At 41.2% G+C, this 22743-nt stretch overlaps 1 protein-coding gene across 7 annotated transcripts in view; it reads left to right on the forward strand.

The window, feature by feature from the left end:
• Positions 1–22743, forward strand: part of ARHGAP26 (Rho GTPase activating protein 26) — a 643473-nt gene that overhangs the window by 528502 nt on the left and 92228 nt on the right. For all 7 annotated transcript variants that reach the window (XM_064366439.1, XM_064366438.1, XM_064366434.1 and 4 more), the window contains 2 exons: positions 7419–7578; positions 20664–20802. In XM_064366439.1, coding sequence (XP_064222509.1) covers positions 7419–7578; positions 20664–20802 — 299 coding nt within the window. The remainder of the gene's footprint in view (positions 1–7418; positions 7579–20663; positions 20803–22743) is intronic.

Below are 22743 nucleotides of genomic sequence, written 5' to 3' on the forward strand. Positions count from 1 at the left end.
CAGTACAGCCTGGATGAATACATGCATGGCCATAATTATCTCTTTTTTTGGACTATAGAGCCATTTTGCCTATTTTTCCCTCCTTTTTTTTCCTTTTAATTTCTCCTTCTCTCTCAGTCTTGTAGTGTTCACTCTTTAGTTATTAGGAACCAGCTCTCTGACTGTGCCAGCTATAAATGGAATGTCATCATATTTGAGGGATAGTTCATCATTTTCATAATTTTGTCAAGTGTGCAGCCATCTTCCATTGCAAGAAGGAGAAAGAAACAGTGTTTAGTCCAGTGTTACTCCCATAGCAATAAATGCTCTCTTTCTCTTTTTTTTCTTCTTCCAGTTTAATAATTTGTGAGGTGAATGAGGGAGAGGTCTTCTTTTTCCTACTATAACCGCTGATTTTTCCCCCACAGTAACTTCATTTCTGGTTGAATTTTCTGAGGAAGAAGGATGCCTTTTTAGCCTAGGTTGAACTTGCCCTGGTGGTGTGGGAGCAGGAGAGAGCTGGGGTTGGGAGTATGGGCTCTGCAGACTTCATTCCTCTCCTGGCTTTGCCCTTCATTAGCTCTGTGACCTCGGGCCAATTACTTAACTTCTCAGTGCTTCTCTTTCCTCATTTGTAAAGTGGTAGTGATAGTGGGTACCTGCCTGCCTCCAAGGGTTCTCCTGTTAGGAGACACTGTGTAGATATACCCACCATAAGCACTCAATTAATTACTCAAAGCTTCCTGTCTGTCTTCTCACTAAATAAGCATTGCCAGGAAGATGTTAAATGTGGTTGATTAGCCAGGCGACAGTCAGTACAGAGAATGATTTATCTGACACTCTCATTCTGGTGCCACCACTGGGGCAGTGCAGCAAGCTGTGTTCATGGTTCTAATGGGTGCTCTCGGCAGAGGCCTCCTCAGTGCTGCTGGAGCAGCCCTGCCTCACCGAGTCCAGGTAGTATCCAGGCAACACAGAGTCTGACTTGGTAGAAAACATGCAATGAGTGGTGGTGGGGATTCCCCCCACCATCCCCTGTTATATACTAAGGATGGATTTAAGGCTGGTGAAAAGAACCAAACTAACAACCCTGGAAACTAAACTTTTCTGGTTAGCCACAAAAAAAGTGTTGTTCCAGCAGCTTCATTTCCAGCGAATCCTCTTCAGCTCTAGAGCTTGGAGCTTCCCTGAAAGGGTAGTAGAGAGGGGTGATACTGACTGCAGCTTATACCCACTACCTTGCCTATAATACTTTCAGAATTGGTCACCTCAGGCCTACTGCAGCACCTGCCTGTGTTCTGCAGGAGATGCACTCCAAGGTTTTGATTCAGTCCATAGTCCAAAGGCATTTGCGAACAGGGGAGAGCAGCTGGTGTAGAAACATCCCATGGAGTTGACTGTGATGTATCTCTTAGAGGAGAGAGCTTGGTATGGCCTCCAGTGGTGAGTGGAGTGCTCAGAGCTGAGCTTTGTAGGGTGGTAGGCTTTGTATGGTGGGGAAGAACTTGCCAGGCAGGCTAGGGGCCTGATGTTGTTGGTGTCATGAAGACAGAGTAAATTTGGTGGCTTTGCTTTGGCTTCATGTGAGGCTCTCAGCCTATGTGCCAGAAGTGCTTATAGGGAAGTGATAGAAAATAAGTACTATGACCAGAGGTGGTGGCTCATGCCTGTAATCCCAGCACTTTGGGAAGCTGAGGCAGATGGATCACCTGAGGTCGGGAGTTCGAGACCAGCCTGGCCAACATGGTGAAACCCCGTCTCTTCTAAAAATACAAAAATTAGCCAGGCATGGTGGTACACACCTGTAATCCCAGCTACTTGGGAGACTAAGGTAGGAGAATTGCTTGAACCCGGGAGGTGGAGGTTACAGTGAGCCAAGATTGTGCTACTGCTCTCCAGCCTGGGTGACAGAGCAAGATTCCATCTCAAGAAAAAAAAAAAGAAGTACTATTATGATTTGAGGTTTTCTATAGATTCAAAATATTTCATACTTTTTTTACACAAAGGAATGAAAAGAGGAGAAATACAAATAGGGTACAGTAGTCTTTGAAATATAGGTGGAGAAGGTGAGACCTCTTGCCCCAGGCAGAAGCAGGCCACTAAGGTTCCTGGACAGGATACCAAGCGAAACTACCAACTAACAATGTGGCTTTAAATTGGCACTTGCTGCTACTGCTGCCACTTTCATCACCACTACCTCGACAGCCGCCATGACAATAGCAGATGTCATTTATTAAGCCATTATTTCATGCCAAGGGATTTACTTAATCATACTTAATCAGCCTTCCAGGTTTACAAGCTACTAGCTACGTATTATTGCTCCCATTTTATATGTGAGGAAACAGGTTGAGAGAGGCCAGGTGACTTGCCTGCTGCCATCCAGCTGGTAATGTCTGTCTGACTCCAGCTACTGTGCTATGATCTCCCTTAGGCTTCATTGTCCAAATTTGCAAATTGGAGAGAATACTTGCGCTTTATGCCTCTATAGCAGTGTTTCTGAAATAGTAGTTCATGGCATATAAGTGGCTCGTGAAAACAATTTATTGGATAAACATAGACTAGGATAGCATGGGAATAGAAAATATCAGAATGTATCATACTTACTATTCCTGAAAACTTTTGTTTCTGATATGGTGTGGGGATGTCTGTTTATGTATGTGTGTATTGCTTGATAAAATATGCTTCCTACCTTGGGTCATTGTCAGAACGTTTGAGAGCTACTATTACAGTTATTATGAAGGTCAGATAAATGTAAGAAGTTGTTGTAGCTTGTTTAAAAAGTCTAAAACACTGTAAGCCTAATTCCAATTTAATATTGGAAGCTGAAGCAAACAAGTAGGGAATGGTGGATAAGTGGGATGGGCCGTTACTCCGCCCATCCAACCCATGGTTCGTTGCGAATCTGTCACTACATTGTATCCAGTGGAGCTGGTACTCTGCTTTGACATTCTTTGACATAGCACTCTAGGCCTCAAGATGAAACCTATCTGCAAACCCTACGATAAGCTTATGTATCTTTAGAATACTTCAGGACCAGTCTGGTATTTTACTCCAGGTCTCAAGATGAAACCTATCTGCAGACCTCACAATAAACTCATGTATTGTTGGAGTACTTTAGGACCAGTCTCGTATTTTAAAGTACTACTTAACACTTATAGAGCTCTGACTCTCATTTAAACGCCAGGAAAACAGATGTAATCCCTATGACAGCATGGGTGGTCTCTGCCTTACAGGCCCCAAAAGGATTGGCTACTGTCTATTCCCATCATAATGCTCCCTCTATCACCATCCCCACCAACATCTTTATCTGAAAGTGATTTACCTTCTTCTGCCCCTCAAAGGATATCAGACCAAAAGAGTCTCCATCTATTTCCTTTTGAAGCAAAGGTGGCAAGAGGCCCCTCTGCCAAGGCCATTTTCATGGAACATGCGCTTTCCTCGTTGGTTCTAGTTCATGAGGCAACTCCCTGTATCGTGGGGTACATATACCTCCCCACCCCCAACAACTGCCCTGAAGTCATGCCCCTCAGGAGATCCACTGCTTCTCATTGGATACAGCAGTTCTGATGATCACAGAAGAAACTGGGTCTCTTCCAAGTGAATATCACATACAAAACTGTTTCTCTGCAGCATCCAAATGATAGAATTGGTAGTTCTTTCAAAAGACACCACAGCAGAGCAGTCCACATGGACAGAGGGATTTGAAAGACATGTGTCAAAGACTCCTTCACTGCAGTATGTAGTGTGAAAGTAACTTCTCTGTGTGGATTTTAAGTCAAGACTCAACATGACATTCTGAGCTGTGTGAGGAGGAGCTCAGACAGCTCAATTTAACAAAACAGCAGGTTCTCCATGTTTTATAGACCTTGCTAATGAACGAGTCCCATGGCCTCTGCTGGACTGGCTCCCCAGTGCTCTGCCAGCCTATTTTCCACACACCTGTAAATTCATCCAGCTATAATAGATGGCTGGTGCCAGCAGAGGCTGAGGTCTAGGCCTTTCTGTCTGGGATACATAGAGATCTCAAGCCATTAATAATTCATTCTGGAGTAATGAACATAGCTGTACCAAGTTGCAAGCAGTAATAATCAAGTGACAGATCAATTTATTACTTCAGTGTGCCGAAAGATAATGGTCATTAATAATGAAAGGTGTAGCTCCCCCACCCCCGCCAAAAAAAGTTTTCTAAGACTTAGATCAATGTGTTTTTTAAGTTCTAAAATAACATGGATCATTAAAAGGGAAATGAATTATGCTGGGTAACCTCAAGCCTATTTATATTCAGAGTTGCTAATCTAGAATTACTATACCTTTTTTTCCAAATGCCTTTGAGCATTGGGGCCTGCAAATAGGAGTAATTATTACTCTTTAATTAAGTCAAAGAAATAGAACATAGCTTGAGACTTTAAAAAGGGAGGTTGGGATAGTTGAGATACATTCTCCAAAAATCATCAACAATAATTCGAGGTTTTATGAGTAAATAGCTGGGTTGGGAATAATTGTTTTATGCCTACTCAGAAACTCCCCTCATATTTTAACACTTCAGCGAATGCTCATTGTGCATCTCCTGTGCCAAGCAGTGTGCTCAGCACTGGTGCTACCAAATAAAATACCATACTTCCTCTTCTCAGGCCTTGGTAGGGATGACAGTGCAGTGTAATGAATGCAGGAGCAGGCCAACACTTCTGCCTTTGTTGGATATAGAGGGTTGGAGAAAGGTGAGAGGAAGGTGCAGAAAGGAATGGGACCATTTGAGCTGAGCCTTGCGTATTAACAGTTTGCCAGATGAACAAAGCAGCATAATAGCATTCCAGGCAGAGGAATGATATGGACAAAGGCAGAGAAGTATGGAAGTGGAATGAGAGTAAAAAGTGAATTAGTATGATAATTACCATATTTCCCATGCATTATCACATTTAATCTGTATGACATTCACGTGAAGTAGGTACGTTATTCACCCAACCTCTCCTTTATTTAAAGATGAGGAACCCAACGCTTAGAAATATTGAGTTACTCTGCCCAGGGACCCAAGCTGGGAGGTGGCAGATAAAGGCTTAGCAGTGATTCGAGGAAAGGTATGCTGTTTTATAAGAGTTCAGACTTTGTATTAAAAACAGTTGGGCAGGCCAGGCACAGTGGCTCATGCCTATAATCTTACCACTTTGGGAAGCCAAGCTGGGAGGATCACTTGAGACCAGGAGTTCAAGATCAGCCTAGGCAACATAGCAAGACTCTGTCTCTACAAAAAAAATTTAAAAACTAGACAGGTGCAGCAAAACATGCCTGTTGTACTAGCTACTCAGGAGGCTGAGACAGGAAGATCTCTTGAGCCCAGGAATGTGAAGGTGCAGTGAACTATGATCATGCCACTGCACTCCAGCCTAGATGACAGAGAAAGACCTTGTTTGTTTAAAAAAAAAAGAAGTAAGAAAGAAAAACAGTGGGGCCCACTAAAGGTTTATAGTCATCATTATCAGAACAATTAAACAATAAAAGCATTGCTAAACACTAAATGCCATGGCATTGTGTTCTCACCAGGGGAGGTGTGAGAGCTGAGTTTTAGATGGAATTGCTGGTAGCAGGGAGGATAAAGCTGAAGTTAGAGGTTCTTGGGTCAGGAAGCCTAGTTAGGAGGCTGTTGCTTTAGTCAAATGTAATGTGGGGGAGCACGACAGGGAAAAATGATCATCATCCAAACCATGTATTTTTATATTGGTCTACAATTTGAAGGTACTTTCATACAAAAATAGCTTGTTGATTCACTTGCACAAGGGACTTTTGTGACAAGAGGGCAAGTTTAATGACTTAGCTCTTTTGGGAGGGGAAGTATAAGGACATAGAATTCCCTTCCCACACAGAGGAGCTGATGTTGAAAGGAGTGATGTTAAAAGCAGCTTGTAAATATGCATACTTGCTGATTGACTAAGGCACAGAACCAAAGTCTCTCCCCCTTGCCAGGTAAGAATTTGACCATCTGCATTCACTTTTTCAGACTGGAAGCGTGATGTGATTCTGGGTAGAATGGAAAACTATAAGTAAAACCAGAAGACTCGGCAAGAACTAAGAACATGTTAATAAAATACTCTTTATGAACCAGAGGCAGGCCACTCTCCCTGCTGCAGGTGTTGCTTGGCAATCAAAAAGCAAATTATCTTTCTAGCTGGACTGCACCACAGTTAAAGTTTCATAGATCTAACCATGCTCTGCCCACCATTAGAGGAGAAAGTTAAACTCTTAGCCCTAAAAAAAATTATAGAAAAGTACACATCTGCTAATAAAATTGGTTGATGTAGTATTTAAATTAAGGCTCAGTTTAAAAACCAGCACTTAAGATCCAGAAAATCTCTTTTCTTAAAAAAAAAAAAAAAAAAAAAGAGGTATACCAGAGAAACAGTGCAGGCATTTATAGAATTGTGTGAAAAAATACTCCATATAAATAGCACTAAATGCTAGGGAGGTAGGTGTGTGGAAACTGCCGATCTCTACCCAATTTCTCTCTGGTTTTAAGTTAGTAATGAATAGCTTCCTTCTTGTAACAGGTGATTTAGGGAAGCTCTTGCTATTTTCTCAACAAAACTGAATGGCATTAACTTTATTTGTTGCCAGTAGATGATTTGTATGTTTTTACACATGGGGCCAGCAAGTGAACAATTGAGTTTTATAGCTAGGTCATGGTGGCCTGGGTATGGAGTTCAGATACATCTTTTGAGTAGTTGTTTATTCAAAAATATGCGTACGTCTTTAGCAAATTACTCAGACCCAGCAGCTGTTGACCTTGTGTGTTTGTTAGACTTCGAGTATAAATGACAATATAAACATAGTCATATAGATAAATATACACTAGTGCATTTTTATTTCTGTTTGTGCCACATTTCACTTAATGTGGGCCACATGTTTAATCTGGTGGGCCTTTAATACTTTAAAGGGCTTAATTTCCTTACTTGGTTTTAAATATCCACATCTGCCCATTTTAAAAATTATGTCTATTTTGTGCTTATGTTTGCAAATGTATTAAAGCCATCAAGAGATTTTACATTTGCAGTAGAGAAAAATGCTAATGATTACAGTGGTTTAAGCAGCAGCCAAGTACATAAATTGCAATTAAGAAGGATTAGCAGTTACCTGGACTTGCAAAACAGGGATTCAGATGTTCAGAGATTAGTAATTTGGCAGATAGTTGCTTTGGTTGGTTGGTTGTTTTAGGCAAAATGGAAATGATATAAGGAGTGTCATATCCTGAAACAGGAAAATAGCCTGGATGCTGAAGATTTCTGAAACGTGGTAGATTTTCTGATTCCTGTGGCATCTGAGAATGTCCCAAGTTCTGGCTCCCACAGATGAGGAGTCTATAGATAGGAAGATAGGAAGTGTACAGAGTGGTTGGTATCTCTGTGTACATAATTTCTCTCATTGGTACCTTTTCTTTTCCTTCCTCCCAGTGTTGCTAACAACCACAAGCAGAATTTGATGACGGTGGCAAACCTTGGCGTCGTGTTTGGACCCACTCTGCTGAGGCCTCAGGAAGAAACGGTAGCAGCCATTATGGACATCAAATTTCAGAACATTGTCATTGAGATCCTAATAGAAAACCATGAAAAGGTAATACGTAATTGGTCACTTGCAGTGAAGACTGTACTTGGGGGGAAGCTGCATTGGGATTGACCTTCAGAGTTGACTCAGATTTCCATTGCTAATGGCCCTGACACTGACAGGATGATGAAGTTGCTGGTGGTGGTAGTGATGGTGGTGATGATAACACAAAGGTAGTGACAAAGTGTCAACAGTGGTAGTTACGATGACAGTAGTGGTGGTTATGGTGGTGGCAGTGGTGAGTAAAATTTACTGAGCCAGGAACTATGTTAAACACTTGATGTATATATTGTTATTTTATCCTCATAACAATTCAATGAAGGAGGTACTATTATGAGCCTCGTTTTGATAACACTCTGCTCATTTCTTACTTGATTATTTCCTTTTGAATTTATGAGTTTTTTAAATTTTAGAGATATTAAACTGTCTTCATTTGTATTGTAAATATTTTTACTTCTAGTTTGTCTTTCAGTTTTATAAATGGTGTTGTGTTTTTTATACAGTTTGTGTGTGTGTGTTTTATGGTCTATCTTTTCTTTTGGGGAATTGGGGTTCCTAGTCTTTCTTTTGAAGGTTTTCCCCATCCCACGATTTAAAGAATGTTAACACAGAGCCGCCCTTATAAAACTGGGGAGGGGACAGTTTAGCTTCAGTCCCCTTACCCACTTCATTGCTCTTATAAGCAAATCCCTATGAAGTTCCTCAGAACTTGTGTGGGGTTTCCTAAAGCACCATTTAGCAGCAACATATCTGGGATCTAATAAAAAAAAATGCTGTTCCTCTTAAATAAAAACTTTTGCCTAGAATGGCAATTAATCATGCACGATAAATTCAGAGTGACCACGCCTCACCACCTACAGTGATAATGTTGTAATGTAAGCCACCACTACCTCTTGTCTGACTTTTTACAAGAGCCTCCTAATTTGTTTCCTTTCTTCCACCCTTGGCCTGTCAATTCTGGTATCAGCCACCAGAATGAGATTTTTTTTTAATGTTAAGTCAGATAGTATCAGTTGTCTGCTAAGAACTATCCAGTGGCTTCCCATTTCATACATTCGCCCACGTTGTCTCTGTCCTCTGACTGTTATTACCTGATCTCATCTCCTGCATCTCTCCTGTAACCATCTTGTTTCTGCCTTGCTGTTTCCTGGACATGACAGGCACATTCTTACTTCCAGGTCTTCATAGTTGCTGTTCCCAGTGGTTGGAACACTGTTCTTCCATAAAACCACATGGCATGTTTCCTCACTTCCTTCAGGTGTACTAAGTGAAGTCTACCTAGATCTCTCTGTTTAAAATTATAATCCCAACTTCCAGCATTCCCTTTTCCTTTTCTCCTGCTTTATCTATTTTCATATATCAAAAGTCAAAATCACAACAAGCTTAGTTTAAAGATCTTAATTCACTTTTATTTGCGATTCCAGAATTGGGCAGGGCCTCATTCTGTAAAATAGAATGAGTGTTCCAGTGAGCTAAGCAGAAGAGGTTGGCTTTAGACAGAAAGGGGCTAAAGAAGAGAACAAAAAGGAGATTAATTGTTTTAAAGTTACTTTCCTTGTGAAAGTTAAAGCAGAGAGGACTTCTTTATGTGCTCACTAAAACTGGCCTGTTTGGGGATTTGGCTGTTATCTCTCGTCATTTCTTGGAAGCTCAGACAAACAACTTATTTCTGGCCTCATGGTGTAGAACCTCAGCAGGAGTGACTGCATTTTGGTTTGGTGTGTTGAACCTAGTGCAGAAGCCCAGTCCAAACCAGTGGCCTCCTATAAATTCTATTTAACACATAGGACTTCACAAATTACAGAGCATGTAATATAATTTATTTACTGATTAGATCTGTTGCTTTTCTCACCTCTCTAAGCATGTATGCTTCAGGAAAGCAGGGACATTGTGTTTTGTTCCTCAGCAGGCACTAGTACATTGGTTTTGGGTGAATGTGGCAGCCAGCCTCCAACATGGCTCCCATTGATCCTGCCCACCAGTGTTCATTCTCTTGTGTAGCGCCCTCTACCTCTGAATAGAGCTAGCCTATGTGACCAATAGAATATTGCCAAAGTCATGGTATGTGACTTCTGAGAACAGTACCGTGTTCATTACTCTGGGAAGGTAGACCTTCTTCTTCACAGAGTTTGTCTTTTTTGTGAAAGCAACTTGGAATAAGCCATCTTGACTCCTTTTTCAGTGCAGCTTCAGGCCTAGCCTGATATAAAGCAAGGAGATGCTCCCTCAGTCTTTTCTGGAAGTTTATGGTGTTCACCTCACAGCAATTCTAAGAATTCATGGCTGTGCTCTGGCCTCTGGCTTTCTGGAGATAACACTTTGTCTAAATTCCCTGCCAATAGAACTTAACCTTTGCCGTCAGATCCACAGCAATTTTATGTCCTCAGAAGTATGCTGTCAGAGACTTATTCTTTAAAATCTACAATGTTGGCCAGGCATGGTTCACACCTTTAATCCCAGTGTTTGGGGAGGCTAGGATGAGAGGAAACATTTGAGGCCAAGACTTTGAGATCAGCCTGGGCAAAATAGCAAGACCCTCATCTCTACAAAAAATAAAAATGGGCTGGGCGCGTTGGCTCATGCCTGTAATCCCAGCACTTTGGAAGGCTGAGGTGGGCAGATCATGAGGTCAGGAGATCGAGACCATCTTGGCCAACATGGTGAAACCCTGTCTCTACTAAAAATACAAAAATTAGCTGGGTGTGGTGATGCATGCTTGTAATCCCAGCTACTTGGGAGACTGAGGCAGGAGAATCACTTGAACCAGGGAGTTGGAGGTTGCAGTGAGCTGAGATGGCATCATTGCACTCCAGCCTGGTGACAGAGTGAGATTCTGTCTCAAATAAATAAATAAATAAAAATGAAAAATCAGCTGGATGTGGTGACACATAGCTATGGGAGACTGAGGTGGGAGGATCACTTAAGCTTAGGAGTTCAAGGTTATAGTGAGCTATGATTGCACCACTGCACTCCAGTCTGGGTGACAGTGAGATCTTGCATCTAAAATGCATAAATAAAATGTTTTAAAACATAAAGTTGCATAGTATTTAAGGTCTTAGTTAATATTTACCAAGCATTTCCTTAGACTTGGCTTTAACTTTCTATAATAGAAACACACACACACACACACACACACACATCTAGGAGTAACTATTCTTCTGTCGAGTCTTTAGTGTCAAAAGTTAGACAAAATCCTGAAACCCCACTTGAAGAAGTACTTTCCAGCAGCACCTTTTCATGTGTTAGTGTATACCCTCTTGCTTGAAACAAGCCCTGCTACAGAGCTGAAGTGTATATCCCCCACAGCGACTGGCATAGTATTCTCTCATGTTGTTAACATTTTACATAAGGTATTTACTTTGTGCTTTGGAATAATCATTAGGAGGGCTCTAGGAATAAATAGAACATAGTGCTGAGAAAAAGGGGTGGAAACCCAGGCATCTAGCTATTGGAGCCACTCCATAGACACAGAGACAGAGAGAGCCATAAGATGCCTGTTTTAATTTTCTATTGCTACATAGCAAATCATCTCCAAACCTAGTCACTTAAAATAGCAATTATTTTATTACTCGATTCTGTGAGTCAGAAATTTGGGAAGCGCTCATGTGTGCCTCTTGTGGTATGAGCTGGGGTGGTTTGCCTGGAACTGACAGGTCCAAGGTGGCCTCACTCCACACAGCTGGGACTTTGGTACTAGCTGTTGACCAGAATGCCTCGATCCTCCTCCACAAAGTACCCGTCTCTCCAAGGTGCTCTCCCATCATTCAGGAGTCCAGCCCCAACTTCCAAGAGAGCAAACACAGAAGCAGCAAAGGCTGTTAAGGCTTGGGCCTGGAACAAAGTATGATTTCTGTCACATTCTGTTGGCTGAAGCAAGTCCAGCCGGATTCAAGGCTAGGGGCTCTAGATGCCACCTCTAGGTTGAGGAGCAGTGTGTGCACACAGGCGTGGGAGGATTGTTGACTGTTATCTTTGCAGGGGATCTACAGTACCTGGCAAGTTTGCATTTAGTTCCCTTTAGGAATGACTCTGCTTTCTTATCAGTGGCTTGTGCTGAGCATGGGTAGCAATCCAGTGTTTTTATGGAGAGTGCTTCTCTGCCTCCTCTCTGCATTGCCATTTTTCATACAACCAGGGGCATCAGGCATCTGGTGGTAGTAACAATTTCGGCCCTTAAATGCCCTTTGTGAACCTTGGTATGGAGAAACAAATCATAAATATCTAAAACTGGAAAAACATTTTTAAGATTGGCATTAAAGAAAAAGGGAAGAGAGGTGAGTAATTCGGTTTCTTTAGCCTGATAAAACACCTCTTTTTCAATAGAAGGTAAGAGGCCTCTGTGTTCTAACTGGCTAAGGCATAGTCTTTTTTCTCTTTGCCAACCTGTCTTTCTCTTGTTTTCCAAGGGTTAACACTAGACATTCAGCCAAAGGGTTAACAGTGAACATGATCTCCTTTATTTTGTCATTCACATCTACATACCCTCAAGATAGTACCTGCAAGTCTAAAAACACCCCTCACCCCAACCCAGAGAATCCATCTATATCTTCTTCCTGGGAACCCTAGTGATGTGTTTCACACACAGCTTGAATTTGGTCAGATAGAGCACACTAACCACCTGCTTACCCTGTCACAATGGTCCAGAACTTCTGTCCCCCATCTCTCCCACAGACCCAGGAGGGAAGCAGTGTTTGGTACAGTTCTGGGAAATAAATATCCTAGATTAAGAGGAGACAGACAGGAAACAGCTGGAAGATATAGTATTATGTTTGGGGGCTCATGGAAATTTTTCTTTTCCCACGTTGGTAATACATACTGATTATTTACTCATTAATGAATCCTTTAAATGAATACAGTCTAGAAATAATGATGATGACAGTAATAGCTAACTTTTACTTACAGCTTAGTGTATACAAGATATTGTGCTAAGCAGCTTTATAGCCATCATTCAGTTTTCACAGCAACCCTATAAGGTTAATATTTTTATCTCTGTTTTACAAATTATAAGCCTGAAGTGCAGGACACTTTAAGAAGCAGCTGGTTAGGAGAAGAACAGGGGTTGAACTTAGTACCACTCTCAGAACCCAAGCTATTGAAATCTACTCTAGTTAATCTCTGCTCAATGCAGTAAACATTTATTGAATATCTACCATTGGCCAAAGATAAGTAAAATAGGTCCTTCATTTTTCAAGGCACTCCCATTTTATCAGGATATAACTAACTATAATACAATGTGCTAAATGACCTCCAGAAAGATTAATAAAGTGTTATGGTATCACCGAGGAGAAATAATTTAATTCTACTGGCATTGGGCTCTGACAGATTAATAGAAGTTTTCTAGGCGGAGAAAGAGTAAAGATAGGAGGGACAGTCACTCAGAGGAGCAGCATTAATCAAGTTGTTTGTATTAAAATGACATGGTTGTGAATAACTATGGGTTGTCAGGTAGTGGTGGGCAATGATGCCAGCAAGATGGATTCAGCCCATTTCCCATGAAAGTCATAGGAAAAGGTTTGAACTGACTCCTGAAAACTGGGAGCTCTCAGAGGTTTCCAAGTAGAGGCTAAAATGGTTATGTCAGCACTTTAGAAAGACATCCCTGGAAGCTGAACCAAAAAGTACTTTGATTGCTGACATCGAAATCACACATTAAATAAATAACAACACAATAGCATTAACCATACTGTTCTAAACTTGCAGCTCAGATAGTGTCACCTTTGACGTATAGCCTTTGCTTAGAGGGTAGAGAGAGATTCTTAATTTGTTTCTTTTTGCCTGACTTCCTAAGGGGAAATGCTAGCTCATAGCATCATTTCCCATCAATGACTCCATACCCTGGACTCTCCTTGAGTTATATGAGAACTAAAGAGTAGATTTGATGATGTAGTTCTTTTTACCTACAGTCAAGTTTCAGAGTTGAAAGCTCAGATGGCAAAGATTTTGGCTCTTCCCACGCTGTCAAGGTAGCAGTCAGTTATGCAAAATTACCATTTCCGTATGAACGGAATCTTTTCCCCTAACTTACACCTTATCACACTGAGTCTTAAAACATAAAGTAGGTAAAAACTTAAGGTTAGAGTAAAAGCAACCAATATTTTTTATGCTTCTAGCTAAGATTTTAAAACAAAATGTTGAATGCTGTCATGGTCCAAGATCTCAAACTCCAGAAATTGTATGTCTTACAAGGTTTTCCCTTTACTTAGTTTTAAAGGCTTACTTGCTGATGACTATGACAATTTTAGATGTCTAAGAAGGACCATCATATCAAGAAAACAAACTGCTTGCTTCTCATAGTTTTGGTTAAACGTGAAATTTCAGGCGTGTATGTGTGTGTGTGTCCTTGCTGTTAAATTCCAACACATAATAGTAGGATTGCACTTGTTCTGTAACAATCCATGCTCTTTCTCATGCTTGTGGCACCCGAAAGGGTTTCTGTACGTGAAGCAGGATGTATGTGTGTTCATGTGTTATGTACCACAGGCTTTTGCCAGCATTGCCTCTTTTGATGCCTATTAATGTTTGAGAAAATAAGTAATAATAATTCCTTTCCCAGTCCATCAGTTAGCTGTGGAAGAGGTGGGAGTGTTGATCCTTGAGGTGTTAATTCCCAGAAATCCCCAAAGATCAGTGCCCCTTTTTAACATATTAACTTTTAACCTCAGATGTCAAGGAGAGGAGCTAGCAATCATGGATAACCCCGCTTAACACCTATAATAAGCACTAAGTTCTAAGCAACCTTGCATTCCCAACAAAGTGCTAGTGACTTACAATGTAGTTAGCTCAATTAGATTGATTTGGGCCACCAAACTGCCTTGATCTGCTTTTACCAAAATATTGGTGACATTGAAATCCATTGCAGTAGTTCTCGGGCTTTGTGCACAAAATGTGCATTGGTTAATAAAATATAGTTGGTTTGGCAACTGACAGGCATTTGGGAGTTGCATTTTATTTCCTTGATATTTCAAACAGTTGTCGATGTGCAAAATTAGCAAAATGGTATGCCTGGATGCTTCACTGCGTTGAGATGGCCATTGGTACTCTTGCCTGCTCAGGAAGCTAATCCTGTCCTGTGGTCACGGCTTTTGTAGTTTGTTCACTGATTTTTATTTTTAAATTTTTGGTTGATTTTCCTTCATTGGTTCTTGCTTGTACTCTTTGTGTTCCTCTCCTTGTTAGGGTTCAGAAGGAAGCTAGATTTACTTGCGTGCTGGGCTAGAGTGCTTCTGCCACAGGGCTATTTTATTTTTTTAGTAGCAAGTGCTGTGTAAGATACTCTTCATTAATGTGATAAGGTAGGTTGTGCATTTGAACACGTATATTTCCCCCCAATAAATTCCAGATAAACTAATAATCGTTTGAATTATGAAACTCCTTTAATGCTACTCAAATAAGGTGGAGAGTGTTGTTGTATTTTAATCTATTCATCTTTGTCAGCAAAGAGAACAGGAAATAGAATTTTTCTGGAGATCTGGAAAATCACAGCACTCCACGGATTACCCAAGCCGTCTATATATACCCTCCATTACTAAATGTAATTGGTTCCTTTTGAGAGATTTTTAATAAAGCTCCCCAAACTCCTTTCCAAATTGTTGATTCCCTCTGCCAAAATGCTGATATCAATGGGACATAGGACTTCCAACTGTCCTTAAAAAACCTCTGCAGCTACAGCCTCTGAATTTGACTTCTTAACAGTTACAATAAATGAGCCCTGCTAAGACTTGCCTGGCTTCCACTGCTGCATTTATGGCTTCTCCTGCACCATGCAGTCCTCTGCCTCATTGTCTGTCATGAGAAGGAGCGAGCCATGATCAATAGTTGTAGGTCCCCATTCCTAATGCATTAAACAAACCAATCCCAAATTACTAGGGACCCTGGTGCATTTATGCCTCAAGAAAATGCTCATTCTCATTTCTCATATAAACCTTTCTGTTTTGCATTGTAATCCCCAGGCCTCTGCCGTTGATTTATTGTCTCAGAGCTACTTTGTGGTTATAGACTAGGAGCTCTTCATCATGACCTAATTTCCCTCCCATAAAAATCATAGCACATAATAAAGAGCACACCACACACATTACAGGGACATGCCTAATCCTTTTAAATTGCAGGCACATGTGACAGATGGGATTGAAGAAGGTGTAAAAATGTATATGTGACATGGCTAAGAACAAATTCCACAAGTGTCAATGCTCTGCAATGTCAAGAAGGGCCAGAGGGGGATCAATGAAACTGAAAGTTTGTAGACAGTACAAGGGAATAAGAACAGGAAATTCTGTCATTGCTGTAAGCAGTTAAGATCAATGTTTTGCAAAGAACATTAATTAAATTTACACTTATAAATTAAATCCTCATGTCCGGACTGCGAATAATCCATTGTTGAATCTCCAGTTATTTCCCTTTTTGTATGTTTCCTTTTTTATTGACTACAGTAATATCTTTTGAACACTGAATGTCAAACTGTATTAGGCGCTTCAGTCCTCACCCCAGTCCTGGGACTTTTTTACAGATAAGGTCTCCGAAGGTCAGAGTGTTATATAACTTGCCCAAGGTCACAGAGCTAGTAAGTGACTAAAATCACATCCACCAGACTCCAAAACTTATGTCTTCCCATTTTGTCCTCTGTCTCGCAAATAAATAGTAGGTACAAAGACCACAAGTGCTAAAGACCCAGACAGTCAAGCTATCTAGGTACCAGTCCGGCTGCACTCCTTATCTATGTGACCTTGGACAAATCAGTTAATCTCAAGGAGTCTCAGTTTTCTCATCTCAAGAGGGCAAGAACAATAGTACCTCCCTTACAGGGTAATTGGGAGTAACATAATCCATGTAGATAATCCATGTAAATAAGTTAGCATTATAAGCTCTCACATTTTGTTTTTATTGACATTTATACCACCACCATCTCGTGCCTGCTCTTTGCCACATACTGCACTGAGCATTTTATATGGATTATCTTTTCAGTAGTTCTGCAAGGCAGGTATTAGATCCCCACTTGCACAAGGGAAACAGACTCTGTAGGGTTAACTTTGAGTTAATCTACTAGCTGTGTAGCTTGTAGGTGGCAAAGTCAGGATTTGAACCCTAGTCTGCCTAGCTCCAAAGCCAGTTTGATTTGTACCCATATGATGATCTTAAATTCCTTTCCTGTATTTGATGCATTGATATGGCAATGATGTCAACATCAGTGATGGTGAGGTCAGCGTAGCTGTAGGTGTTGCTGCCCCCTGAATGAGCAGCAGAACCAGGATCAGCCCAGGTCTGTCTGACTGCAGAGACCAAACTACCCCTGACCACTGATACTCGCAGCTTACGGTGAAACAGTAGCTTAGTATTTATGGGTCTGCTAATTCCACTTATAGGAAGCTTGAAATTGGGGATAATTGGAAGAGTTACCCAGAGTTATATTTTTGTTTTACAATTTTATTCCCCAAAAGCTTCCAGAAGGCTTACGGTCTTCCTTACTTTTATCTCTAAGACATTCCTGACTAAGTAGGAATTAGTTTGTGAGTTTGGACAGTATTAACTGGGCACTTGGGGCAGAAAATAAATCTCCCTCTTTTGTGTTAATTTGGAAAGTCTCTGTGAAATGAGTAGATTGTTCCAGCCACACGGTAGAGCTCCATAAATCCATGGCTTGTAGGTTATCTGAGCTCCTGCTTCCGTCATTCAGCAGGGTCGTTTGCACAGTGATTCTTGTCTACAGACTGAAGAAAACTTCATTTGATTCTCTTGAAATCATCTCTTCTAAAATGAAATAGGATTGGAATAGCCAAAAGAGTTGTGAATAATTCAGATTCTCATTAGAATTTCAACTCGAGCTTCTAGCATGGAGGCAAACCCATGGCCAGTCAACAGGCTTTAAACGATTTGCATGTGTTCAAGTGTCAGAGTTAAATAAACAACAGTCACTTGGGGAACAATTTTCCAGAGTCATTAATGAAAGTTTGTGTCGTCTGCTCTGACTTGATCTAATTTGCAGAGGCACCCTGTACCTTGGAAGAACGTGTAACGGTAATTATGACAATCCCATGTCTGGCACTGGACATTTTGCAGCATGCTTTCTTGCACGTTATCTAATTTGATCCTGAGAATAGCCCTATCAGCGGTCTTCAGGAGCCTGGGCCTGGCTCACAATGGCTCTTGCCCATGGCAAAAATCTCCTTGCAGAGCTGATTCTATTATGCTTGGATAACTTAATTATTTTAGAGGAAACAGCTGATGAGCAGAGTGAACTCCCTCGTTTGTTCCCATGTCTTTTCCTGCTCTGCTGTATATAAATATTGTCTTGGAAGCAATTTTTCACGCATCTGTCTAAAGCCATGGTGCTTCCTCACAAGTTCCTCTTCTTTGTTTCTCCAACATTTACTACAGTTCTCAGGAAATAGTAAAAGCTCGCATTTTTGTTGACAGTTGAAATTGAAGTACACATTATTTTTGCTCCCACTGTAATTGGGTGAGGAACTCATTTTCAGTAACTTGCTAGAAAAAAAGAGACAAAATGTGGAGGCCAGAGGTGAAGCGGAATGTGAGGGAAAATATTAAAACCAGGCCTATCACTAATTCTGAACTCATTTTCAAATGCTGTTAGCTAGGAATTGCTGAAGGTGGTGTAACTGAGGCCAGAGGCAGAAAGATGCTGGAAGACACTGTTAGGCTGAAACCCATTCTTGTATATTTGGGACACCAGCTTTTGTAGTGAAGATTGCCTGGAGATTAGCCGAATGAATGACTGCTGCAGCCCTGGGGCTTCCCTCCTGGTCACTCTCCCGCTTAGCTGTATGGCAGGGCAGGCAATCTCTCATTGTGAGACAGTCATCCAAATTGCTTTGCTGTTGACCTACAGTTTAGGGATGCAGCTTTGGATGCATCTGCCTGGCACAGTGCCTGGCAGGTACAAAACTCATATGTAGGAGCCATTTTTAAATGTCAGTGATAATGGTACACAGTGAGGTTGTCACCTGGGGATGGCCAAATAAAGAGTGGGGAGAGAGCTTCTTAGAGGTTGCAGTCCTTGAGCTTTTCTTTCTGTTGTAGAGGCTCAGTAAGAGACTGGAGATGTTTATAGCACTGGTAAACTTGTTTTTTTGGGGTTCCAGCTGCTTGAGAAGTTAGGAGTTTTTTTCTTGCTTTTACTTTGTTTCCTTCTCTTCTTATTCCCTTGCCCCAGTTGAACTCAGCTACGTGTAGTGATTCAGTTTATCTTGTTGAAAATTTTGAGTCCCCTAGGGAAAATATGATAATGCTGTTTTCAGACAGCTGTGTTTAGGAGTGAGACTGATTTAACCAGCTGGCTGGCATCATTGGAGCCCGAGGACCTGCCAACCCACGGAGAGCAGCTGTTTGGGCTGAAATTCTTATGATTCTTATGATTTTGCTTCCTACATATCAGCTTTTGAGTTCTGTTTTTAAATGCACACACAAAAGTAGAGAGGACCATGAGAAAGACTGATGTGTCTAGGGCCACCCATGGGTGAAGGGTGGCCCTAGATACATCAGAGACTGTCATTTAGGAAGGAGAAAACTCAGGAGGAGACCAACTTCAAAGAATAAGAGATGGTAATGAACAGATCCACAAATTTTGATTTTTCAGTTTATAGTGGGGGTATTATGCAGCCATTAAGAATCATGTCTGAAAATTTTTTTAATGAATGAGGAAATACTGTATAACGTTAGATGAAATGTATATGATACAAATGGCATAAAGAATATAATTTCAATGATGAAAAGTGTGTGTTAATATTAACTGGGATCATTCATACAAAGCATTTAACTTAGTGCCTAGTGTGGCAAGGACTCAGTAAATCATAGCCACAGGAGTGCAGACTCTATCCACAGGGAATGTGTTTGCCTCCTTCACTGTTATACCCAGAGTGCCTCCTATAAAGGAGATGCTTAAAAGGTGTGTGCTGGTTGAATGAATGAGCGTGAATATTATTGTATGCATTTAAAAATGAATCTGGGGGGAACTGTTATTATCTTTAATTGTATCTACAATTGTGGCTACTGAACCTCTCTGAGCCTTAATTCTTCATTATAAAATGCTGAGGACATTACCTGTTGCTCAGGATTGCTGAGAACTGAGTGAGCTACATGAAAAGCACACAGTATGATGACTGGTACCTAAGGGAGCCGGCAATAAGCGGCGGCTACTATAATCATGGTAAGCACCATAAGAGCATTAGCTGTTACAATTAGTAAAGTCCACTATACTTTTATCTGTAGAAAAAAAAAAAGATGAGAGTTGTCATGATTTTTGTCTATCATTTACTTCTCATTTTTTAGCATGAACTTTTCGAAGGATAATAAAAGCCCCTCAAAAAAAAATAATAAAAGCTCAAAAATAAATAAAACCTAAATGCTAACAGTGGTTCTCTCTAAGCGGTAAAATCGGGAGAATTTTTTGTTTTCTTCTTGAGACTTTCCAGCATTTTTCAAATTGTCCATAGTACGTGTGTGTGTGTGTGTGTGTGTGTGTGTGTGTGTGTGTGTGTGTGACTTATCAAGATAAACGAGGAAAAGCTCAGCATCACAGATAACACGGAGCTGCTGATCTAAAAAAGGATGCTGCAGCTGAGGACAATTGGTGAGGATTGGGTAATGGTGCCCTGCCCTAGGGTCCTTTATGAAACATTATTTAAATACATGTTTCACAGTTTAAGAAAGTTCTGAAGTAGTTGTTAAGAACTTAGAAACAGAACCAATGAAGAAAGATAAAGGAGTTTTTGATTCATTGGTTCTGGACAAAGGTAGTCAAAAAACTTCAAGTGCTATTAACAGACAGTGGCTTCTATTGAGCATAGCTGCTTTCTGTTTCCCTGGAGAGAATGATGAAAAGACGCTCAGTGGAAATTGTAGTGGAAGAGGTTAGAAATGGAAGTGGGTGATTATCAAACTCTAGGATAAGCTTCCAAAGGAGAATGTTTAATGCCATTTCCTAGAAATGTTTAAAATGAAATCTTGAGCAACTGCCAGTGGTCTTCCTGGATCTTTTCTTGCTAATTCCAGGACACTGCCAAGCTTTCCGTTGTACTGCTTCAGGCCTGTTTTCTTCCCAGTTCACAGATGTGTATAACCTTGTTGTGAAACTTTGTTTGCAGATATTTAACACCGTGCCCGATATGCCTCTCACCAATGCCCAGCTGCACCTGTCTCGGAAGAAGAGCAGCGACTCCAAGCCCCCGTCCTGCAGTGAGAGGCCCCTCACGCTCTTCCATACCGTACAGTCAACGGAGAAACGTGAGTCTCTGCTGCGTGGGGCCAGTGTGGCATTCAGGGACATCCCATGCTACCTGCGACTGCTCAGAGTGGACACTTTCGGCTTTTCTCTGTGCGCTGCTGGCTTTTTGTGTCCTTGAAGACTGTATCATTGTGCCCTCCCAAGTGCCTTTGCTGAGCAGTCCTGATAGGACAGGAAGCAATATTACTGAGAATGAAAAGGAAGGGCTGCCATTGAGGATTCTCTTTCCAGATCGCCTGTGGACAAACAGCTGAGTCTCTTTTCCTCCTGCTGCACAATAAGAACTGAGCTCAGGCACTACTTCTTCAGCTTCTCTTTTGTTAGCCATTCCCATAGAGACGGTGTCCTTTCCTTTTCTCAGCTGTAATGAAATACCCATTAGTGTGAGTCACATGCCCCAATAGAATGTGACTCTGTGAGGGTGGGACCTTGCTTGGCTTGATGTTTTACTCCACCTCTCATGGTGCCTGGTGTGGAGTCAGCACCTAAAAATATTTGAAATTCATTAGTAAATTAATTAGGGAACAATGCCCTACTTGTTCCAAATACCAGAGTGTTATTGCCACGATTATACCACATCTGTTTTTCATCTCAGGATTTCTGAGTTCTTTGCAATGATCAGGTACTGAGCCCTAAAATATACAGTATTGTTTCAGCCTTTGCTCTGAGAGCCTCCGTTTGCCCATCTGTAAAATAGGGATAAGAGGACCCACTCATAGGGAAGTTGTGAGAATTAAATGAAATTGTGCGTTTCAGCATCTGAGACGTGGCAAGGGCCAGTTATTGAGAGCCGCTACTACTATTATTGGTTACTGTTTAATCACACACAGAGAACGAAGGCTGGTTCATTCATGCAGCTGATGTTTACACGATACCTACCAGGGACCAGGAATATAAACATGAGACCTTGGCTTTAAGGAATTCAAAAGTGAGTAAGGAAACAAGTGACTACAAATGTAAATAGCATCACAGCTGCTTCCTTAGAGATACATACATTGCGAGAGGCAGTAGAACACAGTGGTTAAACACACTCTGGCAACAGGTCGTCTGGGTGTGATTCTGCCTCTGCTGCTCACCAGTTATGTGTGGCTTGGGAAGTTATCTAATAACTCAGGGCCCTATTCTCCTCTTCTGTAAAGTGTGGTTGATGCTTTCTATTTTATGGGGTTGTTCTGAGGATTAAAGCCTTTCATGAGTTGCCGGGTGTGTTCAGTAAATGCTGGTTGTTGATGGCGCTGGTATTATCATCATCATTGTTATTACTTGTTTCTGTGAGGTAGAGTAAAGGGACAGAGGCAGGACAGTGAACTACTTTGCCTTGAAGAAGAGAGCCTTCATGTCTGGATTGGTATCTTTCTTTTTGTCACAAAAAAAAAGGTGGTTATTTTAATCCCCTTGTATTTCTAAAGTAATGGCCTTCCTTAACGCTTAGAAGCAAACCTTCCCCATGCCAAAAACCTGCCTGCACTTAAGGATATCGTAGAATCTCATCATGTGGTGGTGCCTTGGTATATTTAGCATCATTTGGGTTGTTTCAAATATTTTGCATTTATAAGTAAAGCTACTGTTAACATCCTTGTAACTAAGCTCTTTTTCATGAACATTTCTTCAAGATAAATTCCTAGAAGAATTTCTAGGTCAGCAGATATGCAAGGTTTCAGGACTTTGTCCCTGTGCTGGGATTGGCTTTCCTTCTGACAGCAGCCTGTGTTCCCTTTAAATGTCTGGCTGGGGTTATTGTCACTGTTGTCTGCATGTGGCCTGGGTCCCTGCAAGTGTACCAGGGAACACTTGGAACAGGACTGGCCTCACTCGCACCTGCCGAATGAACGAGGCATCTGGCTATGGGGTAATGTGCTTCTCAGGTTTCCAGGACAGCTACGCTTACGTGTATGGTGCAGATTAGGAGAGGCTAGACAGTATTGGTAAATTCCCCTAAG

The sequence above is a fragment of the Aotus nancymaae genome, unplaced genomic scaffold, assembly GCF_030222135.1.
Source record: "Aotus nancymaae isolate 86718 unplaced genomic scaffold, 86718_ANA_hifiasm-v0.15.2.pri h1tg000064l_1, whole genome shotgun sequence".
NCBI lineage: Eukaryota > Metazoa > Chordata > Mammalia > Primates > Aotidae > Aotus > Aotus nancymaae.